Genomic DNA, 13,631 nt, shown 5'->3' with positions numbered 1-13,631 from the left:
TTTCCACTTCTCTGAGCTTTGTGCCTTAAAGGAAGTAATTACTTGAAAGCTTGTGGAACTTTGGTTCCCAGCTCAGTGTTTTGAATTTAATTGTTAAGAATAAAGTTAAGGGATGATCTTTTATAAACATTTTATAAAAATTTTATCCAATGTCGATACCAATATGGCTGTTATGACTGTTTATCGTTATTACATGCATTTTCCCAACCTTTCAACAAATTGTAAAAAGGAAAAAAACCTTCACAATAGCTTCTCTTTTTCAATTGTACACCCTTCAATCATTTTGTTACATCACTACCATTGTCACAGCAATTTAAAAACAAGAATAAGATGGGAATGAAAATCGGTAAATATATCAGTCTAAGGGGCCCATACAGATGTGGAAGAGAGCAGCGTTATCATTGGCTGATATAAGTGTCAATACTGATAGATCTCTAAATTTTTAACTATTTATCAGTATTTATTATTTATCGATAAAGATTGACTGATTGATTAATGTTGATAATTACATTTATGCTGCTAGTTTCATTCTTAGTGAATTACCTTCTAACTGTTAAAATAAAGTTGACTTTTACCTCATTTGAAAAAAAAAGGTTATTATTGATAATAGTAATGCATTTGTGTACAATAATCACAATACTAAATTTAATACACTATATGTCTAATCCGTACTAAAAGCCAAATAAAATATTCTAAATAAAATTTGTACTCAATTGTATTCTTAAATCAGATAGTAGTCTCTATATTAGGGGTTTCGAACTCTATTCTTTGAGGTCTGGTATCCTGTAACTTTTAGATATCTCCCTTATCTAAAACACTTGATTTCACATTGGAGAAATTCACCTCTGTATTTTACCCATCTCTTTGGGGAGCAATGGGCTGCCATCGTGGGCCCCCAGGGGAGCAGTGTGGGGTTAATGGTTTTTCTCAGGGACCAAGAGTGGCAGTCTGTGGGAGTGGGGCTTGAACTCAAAACCTTAGGATTCCAAGCTCTATGCCATAAACCACTAGGCCTCCACTCCCCTACAATCACTCTAATTCACCTCTTTAGAATACAGTCAAGGTCTCCAGAGTATGATCCACACTCCAGAGTTCTCTAGATCCATATGATACAGTGGTTAAGAAATTAATTATTTGGTGATGATTAGCAGTTTGATTATTAAATTTGCACTATCTTGTTAGACTTCTAACATAGCTAAATTATGTTATTTAAGAAATGTTCCTGAACTTTAATCTATTTTTTTTCTTGAATGCTTTGTTTTTCCTTGCTTGTGGGTGACTCAGGTGTGACCATGAAACTGATGGATGAGGTTGCTGGAATTGTGGCCGCTCGACACTGCAACACAAACATCGTCACCGCTTCTGTTGACGCCATTAACTTTCATCGCAAGATTAAAAAAGGTAAGGGTAGCCTGGAGAAAGCACATGAAATGGTAGAGTAATGCTTATTTAAGTTCCAGTGGTAAATTCATCTACTTTATCTGGATTTTAAATGTTCAGCCTTTACTTTGGATCAACTGAACAGGTAGAGTTGATCATTTTCCTTTTGATATTCTACGACGAAAAATATAACTTCCCATTTAGCATTTAAACAAATGCTTGTGATTTTTCAACTCTGTTGAGAATTGATGTGTCTACATCAGTGACGTGCGGTGAGGTTCATAGCTGGTGAGGCACTGACGTCATCAGAATCAGATTTGCAAATAGATGCATAGATTGACAGCAGTTTACAGGTTATGTTTCACTTCTGCATCCTTACACATACAAACTGTAGCTCACAAAACACACATTTCCTTAAAAAACAAAACAAAATAAATGTTATTACTGTCTTACCTTTACTTATAAATGAATAGAAGTCCTCCTTATCTTCCTTCAGTTTTAAAAGTCTCTCTGTCTCAATGGAGATCACTGCCAGGGAAGAAAGCCTTCCTTGATCCGTCCTGTTCCTGCCTTATGTTTTCAGTCTCTTGAGCACCCCCTGCCATGAGGCAAGAGAACTGCCTGCCTCACCTCGAACTTGTTCTCTGCCGTTTATAATCGCTCATTACACGAAACACGTTACACAAACACAGTTGGTGACAAAAAGCTCTGTACATTATATACATAAGCCAAATTATTAGAAATAAGTTCACATATTACATTTGTTTAAACCATTTTATTGACGCCGTACAGCAACATGCTCTCTCCGCTTTGCAGCCAGCGCAGAGCCAGGGGTTGCGCAATCCAAGGTGAGGCAGAGCTCGCTGCTGCCTCACCGGCATCGCTTCCAAGCATTTGAATGGGAAAATAAGAAAATTCAGCGATTTTGAACAAATAAAAATCGAAATTGGTGAAGCTACATGAAAAATGAATATTTTTTAGTACAAACCACCGGATGAATATAACAATTTAAATTACTTTATGATTATATATTTTCTTTCTTTCCATGATGGCTGGTGAGGCACTGCCTCACCTGCCTCCCCTGACCGCACGTCACTGGTCTACATATAAAGAGCTCGCTAGAACGAGAATCTAAAAAAGGCACATATTCGCATTAGCAGTGGAGTCATTTGTGGAAACAACCACTTTGGATGATTTTGTCAGAAGCCTGCTGTTCAAACCAGGGCTGAAACAATCATTGGATTAATCGTGATTAATTGATTATTGAAATAATCGTCAACTATCTTAGTAAACAATCGATCGTTAACTGGAGTATAGTGACTATAAAATATGCCCTTACCTAACAGATCAACCCACTTAGAGCAGCAATTATACCAAAATTGTAAAAATATACTTAATCATTTTGCATTTAAGATAAAAAAAATGTTTTCGTCTGCTAGAACTGGTTTAATTTCATAAAAAGTATTGTTTAAGGAACCTTTAGATTTATCAAAAAAAAAAATCGACAGATTAATCAATTTGCTAAATAATTGTTAGTTGCAGCCCTAGTTAAAACTACCTGCAACCAGTTTAGGGTGCTTTGGTGTGGTGTATTGCAATAATCCAGATATGATGAAACGGAAGAATGAATTATTAGCATGAATCATTGTTTTCAGCACAGGACCAGGGGCAAAGGATCTAAGTTTGGTTAAAGTCCTTTTATAATCAATACAATCCTGCATCATGTTAGTGAGTCTTACACTGCAAAAAAAATGAAATCTAAATAAGTATTTTTTTTCTTAAAATAAGTCAGTTTTTTCTTTCATTTAGTAGTCATGTCAGACATTTTACCAACGGAACAAGACAATTTATATTTAAAACAAGAAAAAAAAAACAATTATATTGTTTTATTTCAAGTGCATATTATGTAATTATCTTATTTTAACAGTAAAAATACGAATTCCATTGGCAAATCATCTTATTTACCAACTCAAATTAAGGGTAAATTAGGGTAACTTTTACTATTTCTAGATAGTTTTTGCAGTGTGGATTTTAACAAATAAAAGTCATCAGTCATCGTAACTATGTAGAGGACACACAGCTTTACATGATAATGTCATCAGGTGATTATGAATCCATTAGAGTGTTGCCTTAGAACAGATCAATATGTGGATATGTCTGAATTTTCTCCAGCCGAATAAAAAAAACAGAGGTAATAACCTTCAGACCAAAGCAGGAGAGACCCAGAGTTAGCTCCGCTACTACAGCTATAAACCATTGATCATGGCTGTGTCATGATGGACTCAGAATTGAACCTTTAGATGCACATAAAGGAGTCACTAAATCAGCCTTTTATCAGCTGAAGAACATTTCCAGGACTAAAGGACTAATGTCCAAGCTGGAGCTACAAAAGCTCATTCATGTATTTATCTTTAGAAGAACTGATTACTGCAACAGTGTCTTCATAGGTTAGCCTAAAACGTCCATCAGAAAGCTGCAACTGATCTATGAAAGAATAATAAAAATGATAATAATAGATCAACAGTATCTCAGCGTTAAGGTTGACGACAGACATAAGATATTTTTACAGGATAAAACTTTTATTTTTGTTCTGTATGGAACATTATCCAGACATCAAGTACGCATGTTCAGATGTTATGATCCCCCAGGATAAGATGTTAACAATAGACTGGCTTCATCTCTATCTGTTGTTGAATTATGAAGTGGAAAGAAAATGTCACAGCTCAGCACGACTGTGCCAGCTCAGCTCTGCATTTACAGTACACTTGTTTTCAAATACGGGCAACTTCATTCAAGCAGGATAATTCTCTAGGTTCATTCGGTTTGTCTATAGAGGTTTAAATATTTAGGAGCGGTGGTACATATGGCTTGAGATATTAAAAACATTTAAGAGAGGGAAAGGCTCAAGCTGAAGGGTTAGAATAATGATAAAATGCTTCAGTACCTATATTCATTACCTCTTCATCATTGTTTTCTATAACCTTATGTTATAGAAAACAATGATGAAACAATCGATAGATAAAAACCTGATTATTAGATTGTTAAAAATGCTCATGCATTGCCTTTATATGGTCTTAGATGTGACTATGTTGCTACAGTGAAAAAATGTACCGTCAAATAACATTAATTACCTCTGCCAAGGAGGTCATGTTTTTATGCAAGTTTGTTTGTTTGACTGTCTGTGTCCAGGATAACTTGAAAATTTATGAACAGAATTTAATTACATTTTTACCAAAGGTGCACATCAGTCCAAGGAACGATCCATTAAATTTTGTGATTATACACATCATAATTGGATGAAGGAATCTTTTAAAGAATTCTTTAACATTATTTGGCGGCATCTAGGGAAAATGTAGGAAGTGTGAAATATAGATTTTTAGTCATTTTATTTCACTTTGTCGGTTTGGATATCTGTGAACACTTTTTTGAACAAAGTGTTGATTCTGTTGAAAAGGATATGTTATAAAGAATAATGTTGGGAATTTGCACTCATATTTAAGTAAATCTGCTTTGTTAAGCAACCCTTACATGTACTGTATTTAGAAAAATATACTAAATTAAAAACCTTTACAGAACAATGTATTGGACTTAACCTGTGTATTAGTCCTGCAGAAAAACCTTATACTCCTATTATTAATACTAAGGCTAATAGTGATGTTGATAGATACTTGTGCTGCCATAAAGAAATAAAACACAGCTAGGGGTAGATTAATTATCTGTAACTTGATAAATTTGCAGCAATTTACTTCTCATTTCATGCATAGATTTAATTGGTGTTGTTCTGTCACACACCTCATTTGTGGATTATTTTCTGCCTTTTCTGCTTATGTTCTGTTTACTGTAGTTCAGCACGTCCTCTGAGTCCTGTTATATTAGACAAGTCTAAGAATATGCAGATGGTGTGCCACTGAACGGTTCTTTTCATTCCTTTTTTTATTCAACAGTGCATTGCTTTTGCAATTTAAAATAACATGCAGTTTTTTTTTTTTACATCTTAATTATGTTGCAAGTGACCTAAAGAACCATGTCAATTTATTAACTAAACCATCCATATAACATGTTTACCCCAAAGCAAACACACTGCAAAAAGTAAGGCAATGTCAGCGTAAATAAATATTGGGTATTATTTGTGAAGGAGAATACACAGAAGTAAAAAAGAAAACTGTTAGATGCTTGCCATTGATGTCCCATGTGAGAGTTCAGTCACTGCTCTTTTCTGTGATCCATTGCTACAAAATAGCCAGAGGTACAAAAGAAAAGAAAGACATAAAACCTCAAAAGCTGAATGTCAGATGAAAGGACGTTATGGAGAGGGAGAGGGAGAGAAAGGAGCAGTCGAGATGGGAATGATGACACCGTTTCATTATAAAATTGTGTTTTTTTAATAAATTATAATTATTAGTCAGATTATATGGGATTTTTGTTTTCTGCTTGTACAGTTTGGATGCTACACACTAGTCTCCATCATTAAAAACTTGAGTTAATAGACGAAAGTAGTGGATTTTGACCTGTCAAATGCTCAAGTGGAACAATAAAAATAATGCTTGTAGTTTAGAATAAAGAAATATTTCACCAAAGCGGACTGCACCAAGTACTCTCAGACCGGTGTATACTTCACTACACTTATTGCAGGGTTGCTACATTAGACGAAAATGGGACCTGACCTTCAGAACTGCACACGTGCAGGATCTTTCTGCATAAATCAATTATTAATCAGGAGAAAAAATGACCCATCATCAAGACTCAGGTTTGTTTTAATGTTCCTGAGTAGATATCCCTTCTCTCTGCTGTATGTCTGTGCCAGAGGCGGTTTATCTCAATGAGTGGCCTAGCCCCTGGTGGTGACATCTTAAAACACTCAAACAGGCAGATGACAAGAGGGATGATAAATGGCTTCAATGTATCAGCCCGTCTGCTTGTCGCTACTCATCCTGATATACAGTCATTGCACTACATCACCCTTTTACATTTTATCTGTGAAAGATGTTTTTTGGCCTGGATGTCACCGCTAATATATCGCCCTTGATATATTAGGTACACTGTCCTGAGAGCCTGTCATGATTTAGATTTAGTCTGACCAGGGTAGATTTGTTACTTTTAATCACCTAATGAGGCCTATTGCAAATTGGCCAGAACTAAACCCTCACCACTAATTACTAGCTAACCACCCCTTCTATTGCTTTTTCAAGAATATGTGAGCAGAGTTACTATATAGCATTTAAATGATTCTTCTTACCCATCCCTTTCTCAGAACATGACTATAGAGCAAAGACGCTTGATTATAATCTTAATAACAGAGAAAATGTGCAAAAATTTGGTGGAAAACTACATAAAAATCAGTTTTATCAGTAGATAAAATGTTTTAGAAAATTGCTTTGAGAAATACTAAAGCAGAACTAAAAGTGTCAATAGATGAGGACTCATCAGTGAGGTATTTACCAACCATTTTGATTATTTTAAAAATTAATTCTGCATGCTTTATATAAAAGACTTTGCTGGTGGGAAAGTTGCTTTGGAACCGACATGCCTTTATGTGAACCCCCTGTGCTATCCATTCTCAGATGTTTTCATTAGGATTTAGATCAGGGGATAACCAATAGTTCCAAAAGGGGGGCGTTGTTCTCAAGGGATTGTAGGCCTTAAAAAATGTTCTGTTGAAATTCTCAGTGATCACCGCACATGCAAATGACATCAGTTGAGAAGGCCCCAAGCTGCAGCATCTCCACATAGCCAGCTGATTTTTAACTCCTCCTGATTAACTTAAACCTCCAGTCTTCCATTGAAGTTAAAAGCAAAAGTTAAAAGGGTTTTTTTTCTAGAGAAAAAAACTGGTGACTTCAGATCATTCGCGTGATGTCAGGCATCTGAAGTCACCAGTACTGTCCTAATTCAATTTTTTCTTGTTATAGTATAGAAACTTTCTTTCACCTTCCAATCTTCATCTTTGGTTTTCAAAGTAGACCAGTTTGTGCTGTACAAGGAGAGATACACTTTGTATATTATTAATTTTTTTTGCTCCTTAAAGGCACACCTAGGATTTTGTGACCTAAAGAGTTGATGCATATAAATTATTTTAAATTAATCCTCAGGCCGATATACAGTGCTTGACATTATCAATGCTACAAGTGGAGCTTTGCCGACTATGTAAGTTGGGAGATGACATTGTTGGCCCGGTCATGCGACCTGGAAGAACATATCGCTTTACGGGCAAAGGCTCTTATATAGGAGCTAAGAGCTCTACTATTTTTCCACCTGCTCTACCACTGGTCATGGCTGAGGAAGGAAAAAGTTTAAACCTTCTGAGGGGGCTAAAAAGAGAAAGCATGAAAGGGATTGAGCCAGAGGAAAAACAAGAGTCGATCTTGGAAAGAAGTTTGCTCGTTGGCGCAGGCTGACAGAAGAAGCCGGATGTAAAACCGATTCTCTTTTCTCAACTTTTTTATTAGACTGGTAAGTTAACACTTTGCTCCTGGTATACGTTCATATATCTTTATTATTATTTTCGATGTTCAGTAAAAGCAAAAAATGGGCGGGTACAGATCTACCTTAGTGGCCAAAGGTGGCATTGCAAGCCTTTAAGTTTTACTCATACACGTGCTGTCTTATGGTTATTGGGTTGATGTCATTATGGACCTTATTTAAAATGGAGGATCTGCCCCTAAACTGTATTCACTTCTGAACAGATTCTATGATTGAACACAGGTTCAAACTTATTTTCCGTCTATCGTTTGACTTTTTAGGTCTTGTAACCCTCCAGGTCTTTTAAGATGTTCTTAGATCCAAATCTTAGGGACTTGGCATTGTGAGATGCCTTAAGCTGCAACATTCAATAAGAAAAGCTCCTTTTACCTTCAACTTCACAGGGTAAAAGCAATTTGAATGAATAGGATGAGATGATAGAAAAATATTTATGTGAATATTATTAGTATATAAAGCAGGGATCTGAAACATTAACCAACCAATGAACAGCCTACATGTGTTTAAATTATTTTCCGACTCTTGTTCCCATTTCTGCATTTAACAAAAAAATGTAGTGAATGTGTAGTATAATTCGATATGGTCAGAACCGTTTCAAAAAATTTATATAAAATTCTTAACAAGTTTCAGATCCAGCTTTGAACTGGGATCACTGTGTTACTAGAGTATAACATTTTTCTAAGTTGCAACCATCTGAGCAAAACTGCTACTGTTTACGTGTTACCAAACTGACAAAATTGCTTAAAAGTCTCAAGAAGAACCTAGGAATCATTTTCTAGCCTCTTATAAGCTGGATAAATTATTGGCTGCTAATGTCATTGTCCACTGTGAAGAAAATTTAACATCAACGTGATCTAGAAACGATACACAATAAAGTGCCTGGTTGAAAATAAAATCTTTAAACTCATTTTAAATTGCAAGCTTTCCACAAGGACATTCTTGGGATTTACTTCAAATAAACAATTTGATTTTGGATGGAATATGCTGCACTGAAATGTTTTTTGGTCAATTATTAAAGAAAAAACAAGTTAATTTTTATAGCAGCATTCATAAATGGCAATCAAAGGAAATATGGAACAAAAATAATTGCAGAAAAGAATGGCATGTTGTAATAAGTTTGTTAAAGGCATAACCCCCCCCCCCCCAAAAATTTAAATTGTTCATTTTCAAAAGCCAAATCATAGCTACATACATAATCATAGTCAAACATAATTTTAGATTCACACAAGCTTCATATTTTTAGTAAAACTTGGTTTTTCATATTCAGCCAGAACTATACCAGAAAGTTGAAGATCACCGTGAAAAACATGTTTTAGTCAGAAACATATCAAGAAGAAATATTTTAGCCAGCATGTCAAATTTTTACTATCTGCAGATAATAGATTACTAGCAAAATTTCAAACTGCAGCAAAGGTTTGTTTATAAAAATCAGTCCAACCCTATAAATGTATCTATTTATGAAACCTATTGCTATATGGTGATGAATTTTGCATACTTTGTTGAGGTATTATAGTGCACTTGTAAGTACGATCTTATGGTACCTATTTATATAAAAGAAAAAAAGTTGTTTTATGTTATCCTACATTACAATTTTACTCAGAGAAATGTTTTACTAATAGGCTGTATAATGCAGGGATGCCCTAGGTTGTACAACTCTAATAGCTTTATAACAACAGCTCAAAACATATTACTATTGCATAGCGTACCATGCAATCCATTATGTTATGGTATGAAAACCACTGAACGATTTATTATTTATTAATTTGTTATTTAAACTCAAACATAAGAATATTTTACAGATGAAAAAATGTATAATAAATCAGAATATGACATATCTTGTATTTGACAAGTTTGGCGCTAAGTGGGAGTGTTTTTAAAAGTAAAAAGAAAAAGAAGGAGAGTCGTGGCCTAGTGGTTAGAGCATTGAGCTTGGGTCCTGGAGGTTCTGTTTTCAGCTCCCAAAGACTACCAAACTGAGTCCCTGAGCAAGACCCCTGACCCCACACTGCTCCATGGGTGCTGCACAGTGGCAGCCCACTGATCCCCAAGGGGAAGGGTCAAATGTGGAGGATTGTTGTGATCAAGTGGTTTTAGGCTGCTTCAGTATGCAGGCTGTTACTAGTGTGACAGAGAACCTGATTGTTCATTTTGTTCAAACATTAAATTTTTACAGAAAAAGAACAGACAGTAGAGTGCTGCAGTTCTGCACAACTCCATTATGTCTTTCACAAATTTCATTCAATGCTACAGAGATGATAGATGAGTAGTCACATTATGGCTGATGGTAAGAGGCTGATGACATGCTTGAGAAGCTGGATGATAGCTGGACAGACTTTTGACACTGGGCTCACACTGAACACAGTGCAGCTGCTGTACAGCTAATACAGGAATGTGGGGTAGGCAGGCAGCGCACACATTAAATGCAAACAGTCTCATGCAAAAAAAGAGACAATCTGGTGGAGACTGAGTGAGGGAGGCGGAGTTCCAGGTGAACCGACTTGTTAACTGGTTACAAGCAGGTGAAGAATTTCACCCAGTTAGCAGAGTGGAGCAGCTAAGAAGAAGAAAAACAGCAAGCCAGACTAAAAAAACAACAGCCAATGGCAGGCAGCATGACATGTTTACTGCTGGATAGAAATGCTGAGGCAGACTGAATGATGGAGTGGAATGACGCAGCAGAGTGCTTCTACCACCTTTCTTATATCTGAGATTTTAGACGCTGACCAATGCATTCCACTACTTGATTTTTGGTTGATATTAACATATTTCAGATATCACTATCAAATCAGGACATGCTGATACACATAACCCTCTGATAAAACTGAAAACTGATGTTTCTAGACTCTAAAATGGCTTATTCTGGTGCTTAACCTCTTACACCCTAAGGGGGTATAAATAAATTTCTGCCTGACAAAAACACACAAAAGTAAATAACTTATAGCCTCAAAGCTATTAGATTTAAGAAGAAACTTTTGGTACGCCTGTAAAGGTAAGATGTCATAGAATGGTTTTCTGGTGCCAGCACCATTGTAGCTTTGACCCTGCCTGAAATATTATGGACAAAATACAAAATATTTTGCATTTTTTGAACCTCGCCAAAATTTTCTTTGAAATAAACATTGCAAAACACCACCAAAATATTATTTATAGCACAAAAAAGTAGTACAGACTTTCAAATCTAAATGTTGTGTAAAAATATACAAAATGTGGACTCAATCAGATGAATCATATTTATTTTAGAATGGTATTAGTGAGAAGTTTCTTAGACGGAGAGGCCATTTTGGCACATTTATCCATAAATGTCACCAAACTGTGCCAAATATGTTTTTTACTTCAATACAGGGGGTTTGGTAAAATTACGAGGTCATGTAGCAGCTGGGTTAAAAGCTTCACTAAATGCATGTTGTTTTACCAGTCTTCAGCTAATGCTTTATTTGTTATTGCTTTCAATATTAGCAAAAGAATAAAATCAAAAGATTATAAAAAAGGAAAATACGATGTTATAAAAGCAGTGAATTTTTATAGAAACTTTATACTTTCATTCAACTGTATTTATCTTTGTTTACTTCAACATTTGTTTTATTAGCCAAGAATTACTCTTTTTTTCCCATTTTTTACTTGGGTTAGATATCAAAAATATTTTTTTCAAAACTACATTTTATGGACTTTTCAGTGTTTTATTAGCACAATATTTAGCCAGGTTCTACCTCAGGCTGCAGAGATAACACCTTCACTTCTCGTCTCCATGGCAACAGCAGTAATAATACAATGCTGGTGCATCAAAGAGAATAAAGAAACAGAACCAGTCTTGCTTAGTTACAGCAGTAGGTCCAACAAAGGCAATTAGATAAAAAAGAAAACCTCTTCAGCTTTGTTAGACTGACCATCTCAGACATTTTGCTGTCAGAACTATCACTCTACCCCCCTCAGACTTAATACATGTATTGAAATTACAACATGCTGGACAAGAAAAAAACATGACAATTTTTATGTACCTGTCTAGGCATGAGAGTGAGGACCATTTTTCCAATTTCACCATCACAATGAGGACCTGTTGTTGTAAAGTGAGGACATTTTGCTGGTCCTCACAAGGTGGTTAGATCTAGGGCTAAGGTGTCAATTGGGTAAGGTTTGGATGAGGTATGCATTGGTAATAGGGTTAGTTTTAGGGTTAGGGCATAGAAATAGTTACAAATGACTGGAAATCAATGGAAGTCAATGAGAGTCAACACATGGTCCTTACTACATACAGCAGAACAAATAGGGGTGTGTGTGAGTGTGTCCCTTTGCATCCATGGAAAATATCTATGGCTAAACTGCCTCCTGTGTCCTAACCCCACTGCGTTCTCCTCATCAAAACCTGTCATGTCTAAGTTATACTACTACCATGGGAGTCTTCTTCAGTGCCTTTACTATTTCATACCATTTAATAATCTCATTTTTTTGTGTTTTGCTACTCTCTGCTTTATTTAGGTATTTTTTTGACAAACAACTCTTGCTCAAAGTGTTTATTGAGTGTCAGAATCCTATCCTGAAGTCCAAATCATCTCTATTTTGCATATTTATATAACATGCTTTAATGTATGCTTAAAAAAGTCTGAACTGAATTGATACAATGAGAAAATAAGCTGTGAAAGGCACTTTTTATCAGTGATCATTGTCAATTGAACTGATAAAATCGAGGCTAAATTAAATGTCTCCTCAGGTTTTATGATTTAAAATGTTACCTTCTTATGTGCTTTGCAGATTATTGTCATTTTATTCTAAAAAGATAGACTGTAAAGTGATATATATATACATAGTGATAGATATGAATGATTATTAGATTTAAAATTAAATCATGGTTGACAATGTCACTTTTTTCTGAACATTTTAGTACTCAATATCAACACACACTATAAAACAGTTAATTAAATGTCCTTCTCATTTTCACTCCCAGGCTGTGTGGTGACAGTGACGGGCCGACTCACCTTTGTCAGCAACAGGTCTATGGAAATAGAAGTACTGGTAGATGCTGATCCGCTGGTGGAAAAGGAGAAAGGGAAATATCGCGCTGTCTCAGCCTTTTTTACCTTCATTTCACTTGACAAGGAAAATAAGCCACTAAATGTCCCTCCTCTAAAGGTTGGTACCAGTCTTTTCTCTCAGTTTAACTTTCTTGCTTTTTGAAACCTGGCTCCTGGTTGGATGATCTGTTAAAACTAGGATTGTTTTTCCATTTTCGTTTACACATCTACATTACATTTTAATTGCTATGATGTGATTTCACTGCCACACCACTAGTAGGTGGAATGTTTTGAGACTTAAAAAATATCTTAACTTATACTTTTTAAGTCCTGCTTAAAAAGGTACATTCAGTGATGAACTTTCTGAACATGAATCAGATGTTTTAAAGATAGTCACTTAAAACTGCTGTTATCAGAGAAAATGTTCAGTGTAAAAGGACAATAGAAATGCCACTGAAATGTCCAGGTTTGACCAGAAATTGTTGGTGGGTGCACAGGGCATAATAGTCAGAGTCTCATGTTGTAATCCAGGCAGGTCTGCCTCAACATAAGAGACAAATGGGGCTCTGGTTGGTTGATTATGTAATCCACCTTTCCATAAAAGGGCTTTTATTATGGAAAACATGAGCTGACCATTTATTTTTATCACAATTTCCAGTAAGGATTCCAAAGTTAAATTTTTGATTTCTACTTGTTTATTTTCGGTGTTGATTGCTTTGCTGTGATTGTAACAAGGTCATTATTAATGGATGTAGAGTTTATGAACAA

The 13,631-nt window shown here is 35.4% G+C and overlaps 1 protein-coding gene across 4 annotated transcripts in view; it reads left to right on the top strand.

The window, feature by feature from the left end:
• The window catches only part of acot7 (acyl-CoA thioesterase 7), a 69,009-nt gene that overhangs the window by 40,371 nt on the left and 15,007 nt on the right, over positions 1-13,631 (top strand). For all 4 annotated transcript variants that reach the window (XM_038303547.1, XM_038303546.1, XM_038303545.1 and 1 more), the window contains 2 exons: positions 1,285-1,401; positions 12,797-12,981. In XM_038303547.1, the coding sequence (XP_038159475.1) occupies positions 1,285-1,401; positions 12,797-12,981 (302 nt within the window). The remainder of the gene's footprint in view (positions 1-1,284; positions 1,402-12,796; positions 12,982-13,631) is intronic.

The sequence above is a fragment of the Cyprinodon tularosa genome, unplaced genomic scaffold (assembly GCF_016077235.1).
Source record: "Cyprinodon tularosa strain WSP-4 unplaced genomic scaffold, ASM1607723v1 ctg513, whole genome shotgun sequence".
NCBI lineage: Eukaryota > Metazoa > Chordata > Actinopteri > Cyprinodontiformes > Cyprinodontidae > Cyprinodon > Cyprinodon tularosa.
This window is presented reverse-complemented; position numbering and strand designations above follow the sequence as displayed.